The sequence below is a fragment of the Fukomys damarensis genome, unplaced genomic scaffold (assembly GCF_012274545.1).
Source record: "Fukomys damarensis isolate Sample0158 unplaced genomic scaffold, DMR_v1.0_HiC HiC_scaffold_23, whole genome shotgun sequence".
NCBI classification, from domain to species: domain Eukaryota; kingdom Metazoa; phylum Chordata; class Mammalia; order Rodentia; family Bathyergidae; genus Fukomys; species Fukomys damarensis.
Window position 1 is genome coordinate 37,181,292 of NW_022900935.1, and position 15,826 is coordinate 37,197,117.

Sequence of the window (15,826 nt, forward strand, 5' to 3'; positions counted from 1 at the left end):
TAGCCAGCTTCCTCCAGGAAGGGTGTGGGGAGCCCCAGGGCTGCAGAGTCTCTATCCCCTGTCTAGGGAGCAGCAGAGCCCTGGCTCACAGAGAGAACAGGAAGGCCAGGGAGGGAGGAGCTGCAGGGCAGAGGCTGAGGGTACAGAAGGGCTTGAGGGAGGTGGGGCGGGGCGGGGGATCCAGGGGCGGGGCCAGAACTCACAGCGGAAGTTAAGGAGAGGGACAACTCAGTATGGAGCACCGCGGTAGTGACAGACCAGTGGAGTCCTCTTTGAGGTCCTCAGAAGAGCCAGCACAGGTCCTCCACATGTTGGCGGCGGTGGACTCCCTGGCGGCCGCCCTCTGGGGCGCGCTCCACCTCAGAACTCTTCTCCTGGGAGCTGCTGTCTTCCTGTTCTTTGCAGATTTCCTCAAAAGGAGGCGCCCCCAAAATTTCCCTCCTGGGCCCTGGCGCCTGCCTTTTCTGGGAAACTTCTTCCAACTGGACTTTGAAAAGACTGATCTGGCGCTTCAGCGGGTAGGAGCAAGGAGGGAGGTTGGCCGCGGCCTCACCCCCACCCTGGCCTCCAGGACAGGGGACACTGGTATGGCCCCCAGGCTGCAGCTGGGAAACTGAAGGAACCCTGCCTTCCACTGCTTCTTCCCTTTGGCTGGCTGACCTCACCGGTCTCTTTCTCCTGCTGCAATACAGCTAAATGCTTCTTTTTTCCGTGTATTAAGTCCTCTCAGGCCATTCCATCATATCTTAGTTTGTTAAAAATTGAAAACGAATCCGCTTATTTGTCTGCTTTTGCAATATTGTCTTTAAACCTGTGGAACTGCCCTTCTCAGAGGCTCTACTCCAGGCATGCAAAACACAGATAGGGCCTCCTAAATGCTCACCCTGCTCCAGGGAACCCCCTGCACACGCTTCCTGAGTCCTGACCTCAGTCCCCTCCCCGCAGCACACTCACCAAAGCCATCCTTCAGCTCCCTTTCTCTCAGTGCCTCCCATGCACTGGTTCTGATTCCTTCAGGAGCCACTGGAGATCAATTCATCTGTGTCCCTGTTTTGCTACTAGGACAGGTGTGGCTGGAGAGGGCGCCTACTGCCATGAGACAGGGATGATGAAACGAGTCTTGAATCTTATCCCTGACTCAATGATAGTTTTTTGATGAAAGTTTATTATTTTTATTATATATAAGCCTGATGTTTTTGTATCTTTATGTAAAACAACCTGAGATAAATGGTATAATTAGGTTATGCTTACAGTGTTATTCTTGCAGTGGGGAGACAATAACAACAAGAGTGTGCTAAGCCTTGGATTAGGATTTTAGGCTCATTTCCATTCGGTCTCCATGGGAAGCTTCTATGTTAGGTTTTAGCTGGTGGCGTGACCATTGTGCCCCTGAGGAAACTTGCCAAGAAGAAAGAGTCATGTGATTCACCCCGATTATTCTAGTAGATGCTGGAAAACAGAACCTTGACCTCAGCATTGCTTGGCTTGTAACCCTTTCCGAATATACAACCTGATAGTTCTGGAAGTAAAGAATAATTCAGATTGCCTAACAGACTTACAAGTTATTGTATAGACGTGTCTCTTCAAAGTCCCTGTAAGTGCTACCAGTGCCAGGCCCAGCACTGGACAGCATATGATAACACAGGTGGCAGAAACTCAAACCAAGTGGGAGTCAAGAGATGGTACCACTGTCTGTGGGCAACCTTGAGGGTGATCTTCTGTACAACATTGGAAGACATTGCCTGGATTTTGTGGTTGTTGTTGTTGTTGTTGTTGTTTTTGGTACTGGGGATCGAACTCAGGTCTTTGCTCTTGTAAGGTGGGTGATGAAATCACTAAGCTAAAACCCTGGCCCCCTGGATTTTAAGGGAATGTTTGGCAATGTTCAAATGGAGGAAAAATGGGACATTTCACATGGGTGAGACTTTATATCCTACAAGGTGAGAGTAAGGGGAGGAAACCGGCCAGTTTGCATGGCAGGGGGGCAGCTTCACTGCTCTCTCTCCCCCATTTTCTAAACAATTTTTACCATAGCCATGTGGCTGGTGACAGAAGAAAAGAACTACTTAAACAGAAGAAAAGAACTCATCAGAATAAAGGCGGTACATGGTACATAAGTTGCATAAATTAATGAGTAGCTTGTTCATCAAGCCACTTGTAAGAATGAAACCCTGAAACACAATGAAAGATGATTCTCACCGACAGAGTGCTCGGACACAGCGTGCAGCGCAGGATAGGGAGGCTCTGTCCACACCCCCTCCAGACTCCAGCTCCTCCTGAGTTACTGCTTCTGTCTCACACCAGCATCGTCAGGTGGGGGTCGGGTCCCACGGGAAGGGGAAATGGAAATGGCTGTGTGACGGGGAAGCTCTCTTTAGAAACGGCTCACCAAGTAAAGGGGCTCCAGGTCCTCTGCTTCACGGAGAACTGAACAGGGAGAGCCAAAATGGCGGCAACACTTATGTGAAATGGGGCTGGGGGAGAAACTAGCTCTGCACAGCAAATTTGGACTGCACAATAGAGGAAAAGAGATAATGAGAAATCAAAGTACATCTGGCAGTCTGGGAGACAGAATGGGCGACCGTGAAGAGTCGTGATCCTGGGCTCCTGTGGTTTCCCATCTCTTTTATTCTGTCCACATCTCCTGGGCAACCCAAGAGAAGCTGTCATCATGGGGTCTGGAGAGTCAGTGCTGAGTTATCCTGGGATCCCCCAAGCCTCTCTCCCCAGGCAGCCTAAGCCCCACCCTGTCTCCTATCTCAGGTGGTGTTGAGAAAGCAGCGTTCATAAAGCTGTGCCTCCCAAGATGCACGCACAGCACTTCTCAGGTGCTTTTGCACACATCTAGAGAGACTGGGAAACAGGATTTTTGGTGAGGAAGTCATATCCCCAGTTGGTATTTGGGCAGCTCCATCACTCCAAGAACACAGGGAAATGAATTTATAGTTTCACTGAAGAGTTAGGCCTACTGTGTGTGTTAGAAAGAGCCCCAACTTGAGCTGCTAGCTGTGTGCTACCTCTCTGTGCCTCTTTTTCTCAGGAATACTGTTCAGCAGTGGCAGTGAGTCCAGGCACAGGTGCCACACTGGGCAAGCAAAGCCTTTTCTGGGAATACGAGAGCCAAGGCCAGCATCGTCCCAGCAGCCAAACTTGCAGATTTAATTACAGAGTCCCCACTTTGGGATGAATAAGTGTGTTTTGGAATGAGCATGGGCACTCGGTCTCTAAATGGTTCAACCTCACCGCTGTATAGACTTTAAAGACTAAAATAAGCTCCTGAATATGAAGTTACTGCCGGTATTGGTAGCACACTGGGGACTCTTACTTCTATGTATTCCACACTGCTCCTTTCTTCAAAACCTTATGAAAGTGTCCTGCGGGAATCCATTCGTTGGTGTAACACCAGGCATCACTTATCTGACTGGTTTTCACATGAGCTCCATTAGCCCACACTGTTCTCTCCCTCTTCATTCTTTTCTGGCTGTCATTACCATTCTTGTGTTGCATTCTCTGAAATGTCAATAATCACACTTTTATTATTAATGTTAATATTATGTTTACCAGTCTTATCTGAAACATAGAAAGCAATAATAACTTCTAGTCTATTAATTGTAAATGACAATATTGAAAAGTTAAATAATTTGCCCCGAAATCATACAGAAAGTAAGAGGAGAACCTGGATTCTAACATGTCTGTGACTCCAAAGTCCAGGCCGTCCAGCTCACATTGCGCCACCTCTCCTGCTTACATAACTTCAGGCTTCTCATTGGAAAACAAAGCACAGATATTCCATGTGATGATGGGGTCTTCAGTCTCGATACTGCTCTGAGAATCTTGCTCCCCATCTCTCTAACTGAGAGGAGACTTTTTCCACATATCTACACTCAACCTTGGTCCTGTTCTATGCTTTCTATTTTCCCTGTGTAAGACAGAAAGTTAATAATAATTATTGATTTACAGTACTGTCCCATTAGATTGTGAGCTCCTGAATGTAGGCATTTGCTGCACCCCCAGCACTGGCTTGGACCTCAGACGTGGGCAGAGCTCTTTAATGAACACTTTGCCCCAGTGAGACAGTGACTTGTTCCCAAACACCCTCCGTTTCCTGCCTTCGCACCTGCACGCGCTCCTCTCACAGTCTGCAGTGACTTGGCCTTCACTGGACAAGTCTTTTGCTGGCATCCTGACTTCATGTCGGGTCTGGGCAAAGTCCCCTCTCCCTTAAAGTGTTGTCTTATGTTTCAGTGGAAATCCATGTCTTGTGATAGCCTCATGTCCCCACACCAGCATTCTAGCGTATGCTGTCTTCGGCTCTGCGTGCAGTGTTTCTCACGGGAAGCCTCTGTACACGGAGTTCAGTTGAGATCACTGTGCTTAGCAGGAGTGTTGGCCACAGGAGATGAGCAGAGACGTGCACAGCTGTATTCATGTGTACATGGTTCTGTGGTCCATGACACAGACTCAATTTGCAAAAGATTTCGTGACTGAAATAGTTAAGAAATACACAACTTTATTTTTATTTACATCCTTTTTGTCTTTAACTATATAGAATTTATTTTACTATATAAAATTATGTTAACTGTATAAAAATGATTGTAGCTATAAAATAACACACATTATCACAACATTTGCAATACAATTTCCAATTCAGCAAGGGATGGAGAATCTCATCTCTCCTTGTGCCACACCACACACACTGGCAGTGCTGTAGGACTTTGGTACGGATGTTTCCAATTTGCATAGAATCAACCTTAAATTATAGCTTTTAGTTTTTATATAAATTTTATGGTCCAGACGAAAAAAATGAACACCTCATACAAACATATTTGAAATATATTTAGTTGATATTTTATAATTAATTTTATTGGTACATTTAGGTATACAGTATAATGACATTCATCATTGGAAATTCACACCTTTAATAATCTACCTTAATTTTTGTTTTTCCCCTTTCCCCTGCCCTCCCTTCAACCCCTCCCCCCTCCCTGTTGACAAAGACTTTGTTTCCATTGTTTCATTTTCTCATATTAATTACATTCTCTTCATTCCTTTCTGCTACCTTCCCTTTGCCCGTTTACTTCCTATTGCACACTATTTGTTATATCCCTTAGTCCTTCTTTACGCTGTCAGTTTCTCACACTAGAGAAAATATTCACTATGTACACATGTCTGTACTACTTATTTTACTTGAGAGTGTTGCCTCAGTGGGTATTCAATAACAATAACTGTCTCTAAGCTCCCATTTTTATGGCTGAGTAGTACTCCACACTATTTTTTTTTTAAAAAAACACATTTTCTTTATCCAGTCACCAGTTGATGGGCAGTTGGGCTGCTTCCAAGTTTTAGCTATTAAAAATAATGCTGCTATGGACATGGGTGCACATAAAAACTGTGGTATGATACTTTTCATTCTTTGGGAAGATACCCAGCAGGGGAATAGCTGGGTCAAATGGAATTTCCAGTCATAGTTCTTCGAGTTATCTCCACAGATGTATCTTCCACAGTGGTGGCACCAGTCTACACTCCCACCAGCAGTGGAGCAGGGCTCCTCTTTGCCACAGCCCCGCCAGCATTAGTTACTGTTGGGTTTCATGACAGCAGCCATTCTTTCTGGGGTGAGGTGAAGTTTCAACATTGTTTTCATTTGCATCTCTCGAATGACCAGTGATATTGAACATTTCTTTCATATATTTATTTGCTATTTGTGCTTCTTTGTCTGAGAAATGACTGTTCATCTTAGATGCCCATTTTTGGATTGGGTCTTTGAATTGGGAAGGTCTGATTTTTTAAAATTCTTTACATATTCTACATAGTAGACCTTTGTCTGAGGAACAGCTGATCAAAATGTTTCCCACATTGTGAGTTGTGTCTTCACACTGCTGGTGGATTCTCTTGCTGTGCAGGAGCTTTTTAATAAGAAAGCATTCCATTTGTTGATACTTTGTGCTAGTTCGTGGGTAACTGAGGTTTTGTTCATAAAATCCTTTCCTACACCAGTTTCTTCAAGAGAATACCTAACCTCTCTTCCAGCTGGTTTAGTGTTTCTACTTTAATATTTAAATCTTTAATCCATTTCCATTTTAGCTTAGTGTATGGTGGAAGATATAGGTCTAGTTTTCATCTCAGGCAAGTTGAAACCCAGTTTTTCCAGCACCATTTATTAAAGAGGCTGTCTTTCCTCCAATGAGGGTGTTTGGTTTCTTTGTCAAGGATGAGATGGTGGAGTGTTTCTGGAGTTGTTTCTACATCTTCTAATCTGTTCCCCTGCTCCTTAGGTCTGCTCCTTGGCCATTGCCATGCAATTTTTATCACAGTAGCTTTGTAGTATAGTTTCAAGTCAGGAATTCTATACCCACTACCTTGTCTTTATTGTACAAAATTGATTTTTCTATTGTAAGTCTTTTCTTGTTCCAAATGAATTTTTTGTTGTTTTCTCAAGTTGCAGTAAAGCATGCTGCTGTAATTTCAATTGGGATTGCATTGGATCTGTATAGCAGTTTTGAAGTATGACCATTTTCACTACGTTGGTTCTTCCTACCCAGGAGCAAGGGATGTCTTTCCATTTTCTGATATCCTCTTTCATCTTTTCTTTTCAGAGTGCTCTGGTTTTTAGAATAGAGGTCTTTGATTCCTCTTGTTAGGTTGATTCCTAAGTATTTCATTTTTTTGGATGCTATTATGAAAGGAATTGTTTGCCCAATTTCTCTCTTAGTGAGTCTGTTGTTCGTATGCAGGAAATCTATTGATTTTTGTGTGTTGACCTTGTATCCAGCTACTTGACTGAATTTGGTAATCAAGTTTGGTAGACTTTTGGTGGAGTTCCCGGGATTTTCTACACAGCATATCATCTGCAAATAATGTCAGTTTGACTTCTTCATTTCCTATCATTAATCCTTTTATTTTTTTCTCTTATTTAATTGCTGTGGCTAACATTTCCAAAAGTATATTGAACAGGAGTGATGATAGTGGGCATCTTTGTCTTGTTCATGATTTTAGTGTGAAGGATTTAAGTTTTTGACCATTTAACATGATATTGGCTGTTTGTTTTTCACAGCTGGCTTTTATCAGGTTGAGGTAGAGATTGTCTATTCTAATTTTTGTAGGGTTTTTATCATAAATGTATGTTGGATTTTGTCAAATGCTTTTTTTTGTATCTATTGAGATGATCATATGGTTTTTGTCCTTGGCTCTCTTAATATAGTGTATTACATTTATTGATTTGTACATGTTGAACCATCCCTGCATGCCTGGGAGCAATCCCACTTGGTCAAGGTGTATGAACTTCTTGATGATCTTCTGAATTCTATTTGCCAGTATCTTATTGAGGATTTTCACATCTATGTTAATTAGTGAGATTGGCCTGTAGTTCTCTTTTGTTCTTGGATCTTTTCTGCTTTGGAGATCAAGTTGATGCTTGCTTCCAGTAATGAATGTGGGAGTACTGGTCCCCTTTCAAATTCATTGAAGAGTATAAACAATAGTGACAGTAGTTCCACTCTAAATGTCTTTTAGAATTCTGAAGTGAAGTCATAAGAACCTAGGTTTTTCTTAGTTGGTGAGTTTTAAATTATGTTTTCATTTTCATTGATTGATACTGGGTTGTTGAGAATTTTTAGGTCATCTTTTTTCAACCTTGGTAATTCATGCTTATCTAGGAATCTGTCCATTTCTTCTGTGTTTTCCATCTTATTGGCATGTAGGTTCTCAAAGTAGGTATTGATGATCCTCTGGCATTTTGCTGGATCCATTGTAATTTCACCCTTCCCTAATTGCATGGATTTGGGCCTTTTCTTTCCTTTTTTGTTAAGGTTGGCTAAAGGTTTGTCAATTTTATTTGTTCATTTGAAGCACCAACTCTTGGCTTTGCTGATTTTTTGTATCATTCTCTTAGTCTCCACTGCACTGATTTCTGCTCTGATGTTTATTATTTCCTCTCTTTGTGAGGTTTGGATTTGTCCTGCTCTTCTTTTTCTAGAAGTTTGAGGTTCAGCTCAGAGTGTTTGAATGAGCTTGCTCTGTTTTCCTAATATGAGCATTCACTGCTATGAATTTCCCTCATAAGACTGCTTTCATTGTTTCCCACCTATTCTGATATGTTGTATTGTCATTGTCATTTAATTGTAGGAGCTGTCTGTTTCTTCTTTAATTTCCACTGTGACCCATTGGTTGTTCAGAAGTGTGTTGTTCAATTTCCATGTGTTTATGAAATTCTTGCAGTTTCTTTTACTGCTAATCTCCAATTTCACTGCTAATACACAGGGCATAATTTCCTTTCCTTTGCACTTACTTAAACATGTTCTATGTGAAAGTATATGGTCTATTTTGGAGCATGATACATGGGCAGGTGAAAAGAATGTGTATTCTGATTCTGTGGGGCAGAACACTCTGTAAATATCTGTTAACTTCAGTTGTTCAAGAGTTTGATTGAATTCTAGTATTGTATTGTTTATTTTCTGTCTAGTTGATCTATCTATTTGTGGTATTGAGGTCCCCCACTACTATTGTATTAGTGCTTATATGATTTTTTATGTCTGTTAGTATTTGTTTTATATACTTGGGCACAGTAGTATTTGGAGCACATATATTTATGATTTTTATGATTGTCATCTCTTCCTCTTGGATTGTTTCCTTTACAAGGACGTAGTGTCCTTCTTTGTCTCTCTCAACCAGTGTTAGATTGAAATCCACTTGATCTGCAAAGAGGATAGCTACTCCTACTTTTGGGGGGGCTCCTGTTACATGGAGTACTGTTTTTCCACCCATTCACTTTCGGTCTCTGAGTCTCTTTTTTAATTCAGTGTGTTTCTTGTTCACAGCATATTGTTGGATCTTGCTTCTTGACCCATTCTACCATTACATTTTTTGATTGGTGAATTGAGACCATTAACATTGATGGTTATAACTGGTATGTATTGACTTAGTCTTGTCATAACTTTGCTTTTTGTTGGATTCTCCCCTTTGTTTAATTTCTTGTTGTGCCTCATGGATTCATTCTGTTGGGCTTCCTGTGGTTGTGATCCTCATTGTCTTTTCCTAGGATATTGTTTAAATTTTTGGAGAGCTGGTTTGGTATTCATGAAGTTCCTCGGGTACTCTTGGTCGTGAAAGTACCTTGCTTCTCTGTCCATTTTGAAAGATAGTTTTGAAGGGTACATCAATCTAGGTTGGATGCTGTTTTCTAGAGCTTGAAACATATCACCCCAAGCTCTTCTTGCCTTGAGGATTTGAGTTGAGAAGTCTTCTGTGACTCTGATGGGCATTGTTTTCTATGAGATTTATTTCTTTTCTCTAATGGCTTGTAGAATTTTGTTCTTCTGTTGGGTTTCTGGGCTCTTAACCACTATATGCCTATGTGTAGATTTCTTTAGATCATGGCTAGTTGGAGTCCTGTATGCCTCACTTATCTCTGTGTCAAGTTGTTTTCCCCTACTTGGGAAGTTTTCTGCCATTACTTCTATGAATAATTTTTTTTATGTTGTCGGTACTCTCTCCTTTTTCTTCATTGACTCCAATCAGTCTTATGTTATTCTTCTTTGCATCACTAGCATCTGCTTGATTGATTTTTCATGGTTCCTATTTTTAAGAAATTTTTCTCTTCCTGGTCACTAATTGCAATCCTGTCTTCTATGTCTGGAATTCTGTTCTTGCATTGTCTCATTCTGCTGTGTAAATTTTTAATGGAGTTTTAAATCTCCTGGAAATCTGTTTACATCTGTTTTATGGATTATATTTGTTTCCTATGTTGGGATTCCATGATGTTTCTTGTCTCCTCTATTTTTTTTATCTGTGTCCACTCTAGATTTATTGATCATGTCTTGCACTATGGACACAATCTGTGCTGCTATCTGGGAAATTATTTCTGATTTCATTTTTCCCAGACCCTCTTTCTTTGCCAGTTCAGGGAATCCAGGTTGTTGAGTATCAGATTGTTCCATCTTAATTCCCTTTGGGGTTGCCTGAGGTGATCTGGAAGTCTGGTTTTGAGACTTGTTTACCTGCCTTCTAATTTGAACAGATGCAGCCTGCTGTGCCTTTGTTGAGGAGACTTTTTCCTCACCCAATGGTCTTCAATTCTCAGCAAGCCACTGTGTAGCCTTTTCTCTGCTGCTCACCAGGTCACCAATTTCTGGGTTCAAAATGGTGGCCTTCTGGATCCCTGAGCTGACCTGTTGTCTTGGCAGGCTTCTGGTTTGGGCCTGTACACACTTTGGAAGTCACCTAGGTGTGCCTCTGGCTGGGGCCCCTATGTACCTGTTGTCTGGGAGGGTCTTTAGCTAAGGGCTGTGCACCTCCGTTCCTGTTGTCTGAGAAGGCTTCTCACTAAGGTCACCATGCACTTATCAATGGTGTTAGGGCAAGTTTCTGGCTTTTGCTTATGTGTCTGTGCAGCTCTTTTCCAGGCAGGCCCTTGGCTGTTGCCTGTGGCTGGGATAAGCCTGCAGCTGCCTTCCTGTGGTCCACACTGCTGCTTATCAGGATCTATGCACACTTACTGATGCTATGGGGGAGGTCTCTGGCTGAAGCTTGTGCACCTATGTGGTTCTTTTCTGGGCAGGCCTTTGGCTTGGGCCTGTGTGCCCCAGCCTCTGTGGTTGGGGTGGGGCCTTGGCTGGGGTCTGCCTGCATCTACAATTCTCTGGTCCTCACGTATGCTCCCAGGGATATGCACGCATTTACTGATACTATGGGGTGGGCCTCCTCAAGTTGATTTTTTAAAATAAGTCATAAAAGGCCATGGATTTGGCTCAATGGTTCTGCTGCCTGCCTCACAAGCGCAAGGGCCAGAATTTGACCCACAGTACAAAAATAAATAAATAAAATACATCATAAAAATTGAAGATGTTAAACCTAAGAGATATGCAGAAATAGGGTGTACATTAGGTTCTTACACACACACACACACACACACACACACACACACAAATGGACACACTCAGTTCTCTGGAAAATTGAGGGCAACAACTTCTTCAGCTAGTGCTAGTGCATATGTGAATTGTTACAGTCTTTCCTTTGCCTCTCTTCACTTGTTTAGCTGGTTCTTAAGTTTTACAACTTAGTCTAAGTGAAACCTCTCTCCTGTGTCCTCCTCTGTCAACTGGGTTCAATGTCTTGTCTCAGTATGATAGAGAATACTCTTATAAATAGCAAAAACCTATAAAATGTCACAATGTAGAATGACTTCTTCCATCCCTAAGAGCAGTTTCCTTTGTTTAGTTCAGAATCAACAGACACCAGAGGCAGTAACTGAGTGACACATCTGGTCTCATCCTGAGATAACAGGGCACATCAAGACCCCCTGGCTCCCAAAATCCACATGATTGTAAAGGGCAAGATGAAAAGAACCTCTGCTAACTTTGCTTTCCTGACCAGGAATGCCCCATTCCCCTGGGCTAAAGTAGATAGCTAGATGAATCTTAAAGGTAAACTCCCCTAATAACAAAGAAGTACTACATCTGGCTTGAAATTTAACTCTCTTATGGCCATGATTTGTATATCAGCAATGTGAACTGTAAGAATGAAATGTAACCACCTGGAGGAGATCAAGGCTATGAAACCCTATAAGAGAAGAAATTGTAACCCAGTGTGTGGTTGATCCTGGCACTGCTGTTAGGTGTGATCTACATTTCTTGATAGAATAAACTTTTTTTCTTATTTTACTTCCATTCTGCACTTCTCTGCATGCCGCTTACCAATTCCTTCCATGACAAGTAAACACTCTCATTTTTGATCATTCTAATCCTTCATTTTGATGAACTTTATTTGTAAACACTTAATGATATGTTTTGAATTTTCCTTCCCACCAGAAATGTTTCATGTTACTTTTGCTTGCTTTTTATAATACCTCATGAATTATTTTTATATTTTAAGATTCATGTCTGTTTATAAGCCTGTGGTCCTATTCTGAGTTGCATTATTTTTAATCCTTTCTGCTTTGTTAAGGTTCTGTTTGATCATGTACTTTGAAAATTATATCCTGCCTAAGGAATTTTTCTCAGATTCCCTTGGAGTCATTTAATTCATGTGGAAGAATTGACTAAAAAAATTTTTAAAAAGCACCACCACAAACAACAAACATCTTGAGTGAATTTGAGAATAGTTAGAATCAATGCTAGGGAATATAAGAGGCCATTTGACATCAGTACTGTTACATTGTTAATAATATCATAAAAGATTTTGGCCCATCTGTCAAACTACAAAATTACATGGACAGATAACTCATAGAGATGGAATGCTGCAGTTGATATCAGTGAGAGGTAATGGAATGCTGTTCCATTGCAAGTGCAAGCTGTCTCTGTATATCACGTTAGGCATCATGTAACAATAATATGAGATTTGAGTTGTTCCAAAAAATCATAGTTGAATATTCCAAATTATTTAAGAAATCCCTATTGTAAGTTTGAAAAAGATGTTCTTGGTACTCATGGAGATGAAATAAATTTTCTTGGCATTTCTTTGAACAAATGTACTACTTGGCTTTCTCTTATACTGAGTCAGAACAGACTGTGCTAGAGATGGAAAAAGATTAACACAGGACTCTAGTTCAAAAGAGCAGTGCGAGGTTTGAGTTCACTTTCTGTGTTTCTGTAAGCACAGGGTGTTGGGTAAAACTGAAAATTTGCCATCTCAAGTTCACATCTTTATCCCTCTGTCTTAGCAGAAGAAAATTGCCTCACTCAATAGTTTTGTCACTGTGTGTATATTGCTTCAACTACAAGCCAGTTTTTTCCTGAAAAAAAAAGAACATCCTTACTACTATAATGTGCTGATGAAAGAAGGAACTAAGTCCAGAGAGGCGCCTGACGTGGCACCCTGGGAATGTGGCTGTCTGTGACAATGATTGCTGTCCCATGGCATGTCATGGGAAAGGGGGTCTTCTTACAAGGTTGAATAGTTATGTGGTTTCACTAAGAAGTCCGCCCTTGCTACACAGACTTGGAATAAACACATCTCAACCTTCTTCAGCAGGCCAGGTGTGCTGAATGATTTTTCTTCACTAGATTCTAGGATGTGTCCGGTAAGAGACACTGCATTTTATGCAGTTGTATCCTGACGCCTCCTCTAGGGTAGATGCTCACTCAATTCAGAGGTTGAACATATGAAACAGTTTTAAAGAAACTTCCTTCATAAAGTGTGTTGAATTTGACTAGATTGAGAGGAGAGAAATAATTCAGAAACATGTCCCTCAGGGCTAAGTTGCAGCCCGCTCCTCACAAAGACCCAGAGTCTCTTCAAGACAAGCTCTTTTGACTTATTTGTCCTCCATCCCTGGGCAAAGAAACACATCCATGTTTCACTGTGACTGTTTCACTGTGTTTCAGCATGTGAAGAACTATGGTAACCTTGTTGGTATGGACTTGGCTTACACATCTGCAGTGCTTGTAACTGGACTGCCCCTAATCAAAGAAGTCCTTACCTACATGGACCAGAACTTTATGAACCGACCATTAACCCCTATTCGAAAACGTGTGTTTGGTAAAAAGGGTAAGTTTCTTGATCATGGTAAGTGTGCTTGAGATGTGCATGGTATGGTAAAAGTGTCTCTGTGTCTATAATTCTCCTAGACTCGCCCAAACAAAGCAGTTAATGAAATTTTATCTATCAGATTGGAGCACCTCCTCCATGACTAAAGAGCATCAACTTTGATGGAGATCTGGAAAAATCCACATAACCCACAGGAGCCTGTGTGCCTGGATAATAGAGTGACTGTATTAGGTGTTCACTGCAGAGGAGGAGGCAGTGCCTGGTGTCTTTCTGTTTCCCCCATTTGGAACCTCTTACCTTAGAAAATTTGATGTGACTGCTTCAGTCATTCCTTCTAGTCTTTTATTCTCATTCTTTAAGGCCCTATCACACAGTGTATCAAACACCTTTTAATCCACATTAGAACAAGCTGGCATGGATAATTAAAATCATCATTAAGCAAACACATTTTTAAAATTTTAAATAAAAACCTCAATCTATTAAACTATCTAAGCCTCTTTTCCAGAAGCTTCCAATTCCTCTTTGAAATAGTTCATGAACTAATTGTACAGGCATTTACTGCCATGAAAAGCCCAGTGCTAGGAATAAATGATCAAAGAATGAGAAGATTTGATCTGATGCATGTCCTATGTGACTGTCATGCTGTCCAGAGAGAAGCACAGCATCCATCAGCTGCAATAATAAAAAACAGGGAAGTCCATGAGTCATTTATTGGGAAAACCTAATGTAGTTCTGGAATTCAGGGAAAGTTGATATGAGTAAAGAATTTATTTAATAAAGTGAAAAACACTATTCAGTCAAAGAGAATATAATATGAAGATTCCATGAGATGAGAAAAAGTACAAGGAACTTGGTAAATTAAAAAATGTGCAAACATTGTAAAGGAGTGCAAGGCAGGCGGCAGCACCACTGAGCTAAATCTTTGCTCCAATTCCAAGGATATTCATGCTCCCCCTCCTTTGTGTCTGCTGCACATGTCCATACAGTTACCAGTTATTTGCATAATGGCATCAGAAGAGAGTCCTATTGACTTCCATTTCTGCAGGACTAATGGGGTCCAATGGCCAAATATGGAAGGAACAAAGAAGATTCACCCTGACCACACTAAGGAACTTCGGTTTAGGAAAGAAGACCATAGAGGAACGCATCCAGGAAGAAGCCCACCACCTTGCTGAGGTCATAGCAGAGGAGAAAGGTGAGCATTTCATAGTTTAGGTATGGAAAGTTGAGACTCATACAGTCATTGATCAGATACTTATTTTGTGCAGAGGAGGGTACCAGGGATCGAACTCGGAACCTTCCACTTGTGAGGCAGGCAGTGGCACCACTGAGCAAATCCCCAGCCTGATCATATAGTTAAGAGCCTAAATGTAATCTCTATGCCCAGCACTATGCTAGGCCCTCAGTTAGCAAAGTGCACAACTTCCAGTGAAGCTATGCTCAAGAAAGACACACTTAGACATGCATTAAACATGTTACCAAATTTAAACAGTGATCATAAATTCACTTACCAAAACACTGAAGGAGTCTTTACTATATCTTAAATGCTGTGTTTAGAGCTTCAAATATGGTTCTCTACTAGTTATATAGAGCAGACTTGGTATAAAAATATAAGACAAGGGGAAAAAATGAGAACCAAGACTTGTCATGTAAAGGTACAAGATCCCAATAATGAATGTAACTGTACTGTATACTGTAAAATGTACCAATAAACTCAATGAGGAAAAAAATATATATAGAGAGAGAAACCAGTGGTTGTTGGAAGTATTCCTCTCTTCCTTCATCCACCTCCAGGAGAGCCTTTCAACCCACACTTCAAGATCAACAATGCTGTTTCCAATATAATTTGCTCCGTCATCTTTGGGGAGCGCTTTGACTACCAGGATGCGGAGTTTCAGGAGCTGCTGAGGTTACTGGACAAGGTTACACATTTGGAAATGACTCCTATGTGCCAAGTAAGCACTTCTCTTCCTGCATCTTGCTCAGGAATATTGGGCTGATGTCAGACTCAAATGGGGACTTCTTGTTGATTTTCTAGCTCTTTGAACCAAAAGTATAACAATTTAATATTGAAGTTAATCAAAAGTATTTATAAAAATTTTGCTTAATTTTGTTTTACTTTTTTATCCATTTCTTTGTTTTTCTGTTAGTACTTCTCATTGAACCCAGGGTCTCAGGCACGGTGGGCAGTCAATTTAAATCTAAGCTACATGCTCCAACCCAATTCTAGTATTTTCCTTCTCTTTCTTTCTTTCTTCCTCTCTTTCTCACCCTTTATTTATGCCTCTCTCTCTCTCTCTCTCTCTCTCTCTCTCTCTCTCTCTCTCTCTCTCTCTCTCTCTCT

The 15,826-nt window shown here is 41.2% G+C and overlaps 1 protein-coding gene across 1 annotated transcript in view; it reads left to right on the forward strand.

The window, feature by feature from the left end:
• The first annotated feature begins 204 nt into the window (after positions 1 to 204).
• LOC104859960 (cytochrome P450 2J2) overlaps positions 205 to 15,826 on the forward strand; it is a 40,024-nt gene continuing 24,402 nt past the window's right edge. The window contains exons 1-4 of the mRNA XM_010620866.2: positions 205 to 518; positions 13,320 to 13,482; positions 14,528 to 14,677; positions 15,277 to 15,437. Of these exons, the coding sequence (XP_010619168.1) occupies positions 234 to 518; positions 13,320 to 13,482; positions 14,528 to 14,677; positions 15,277 to 15,437 (759 nt within the window). The 5' untranslated portion in view covers positions 205 to 233. The remainder of the gene's footprint in view (positions 519 to 13,319; positions 13,483 to 14,527; positions 14,678 to 15,276; positions 15,438 to 15,826) is intronic.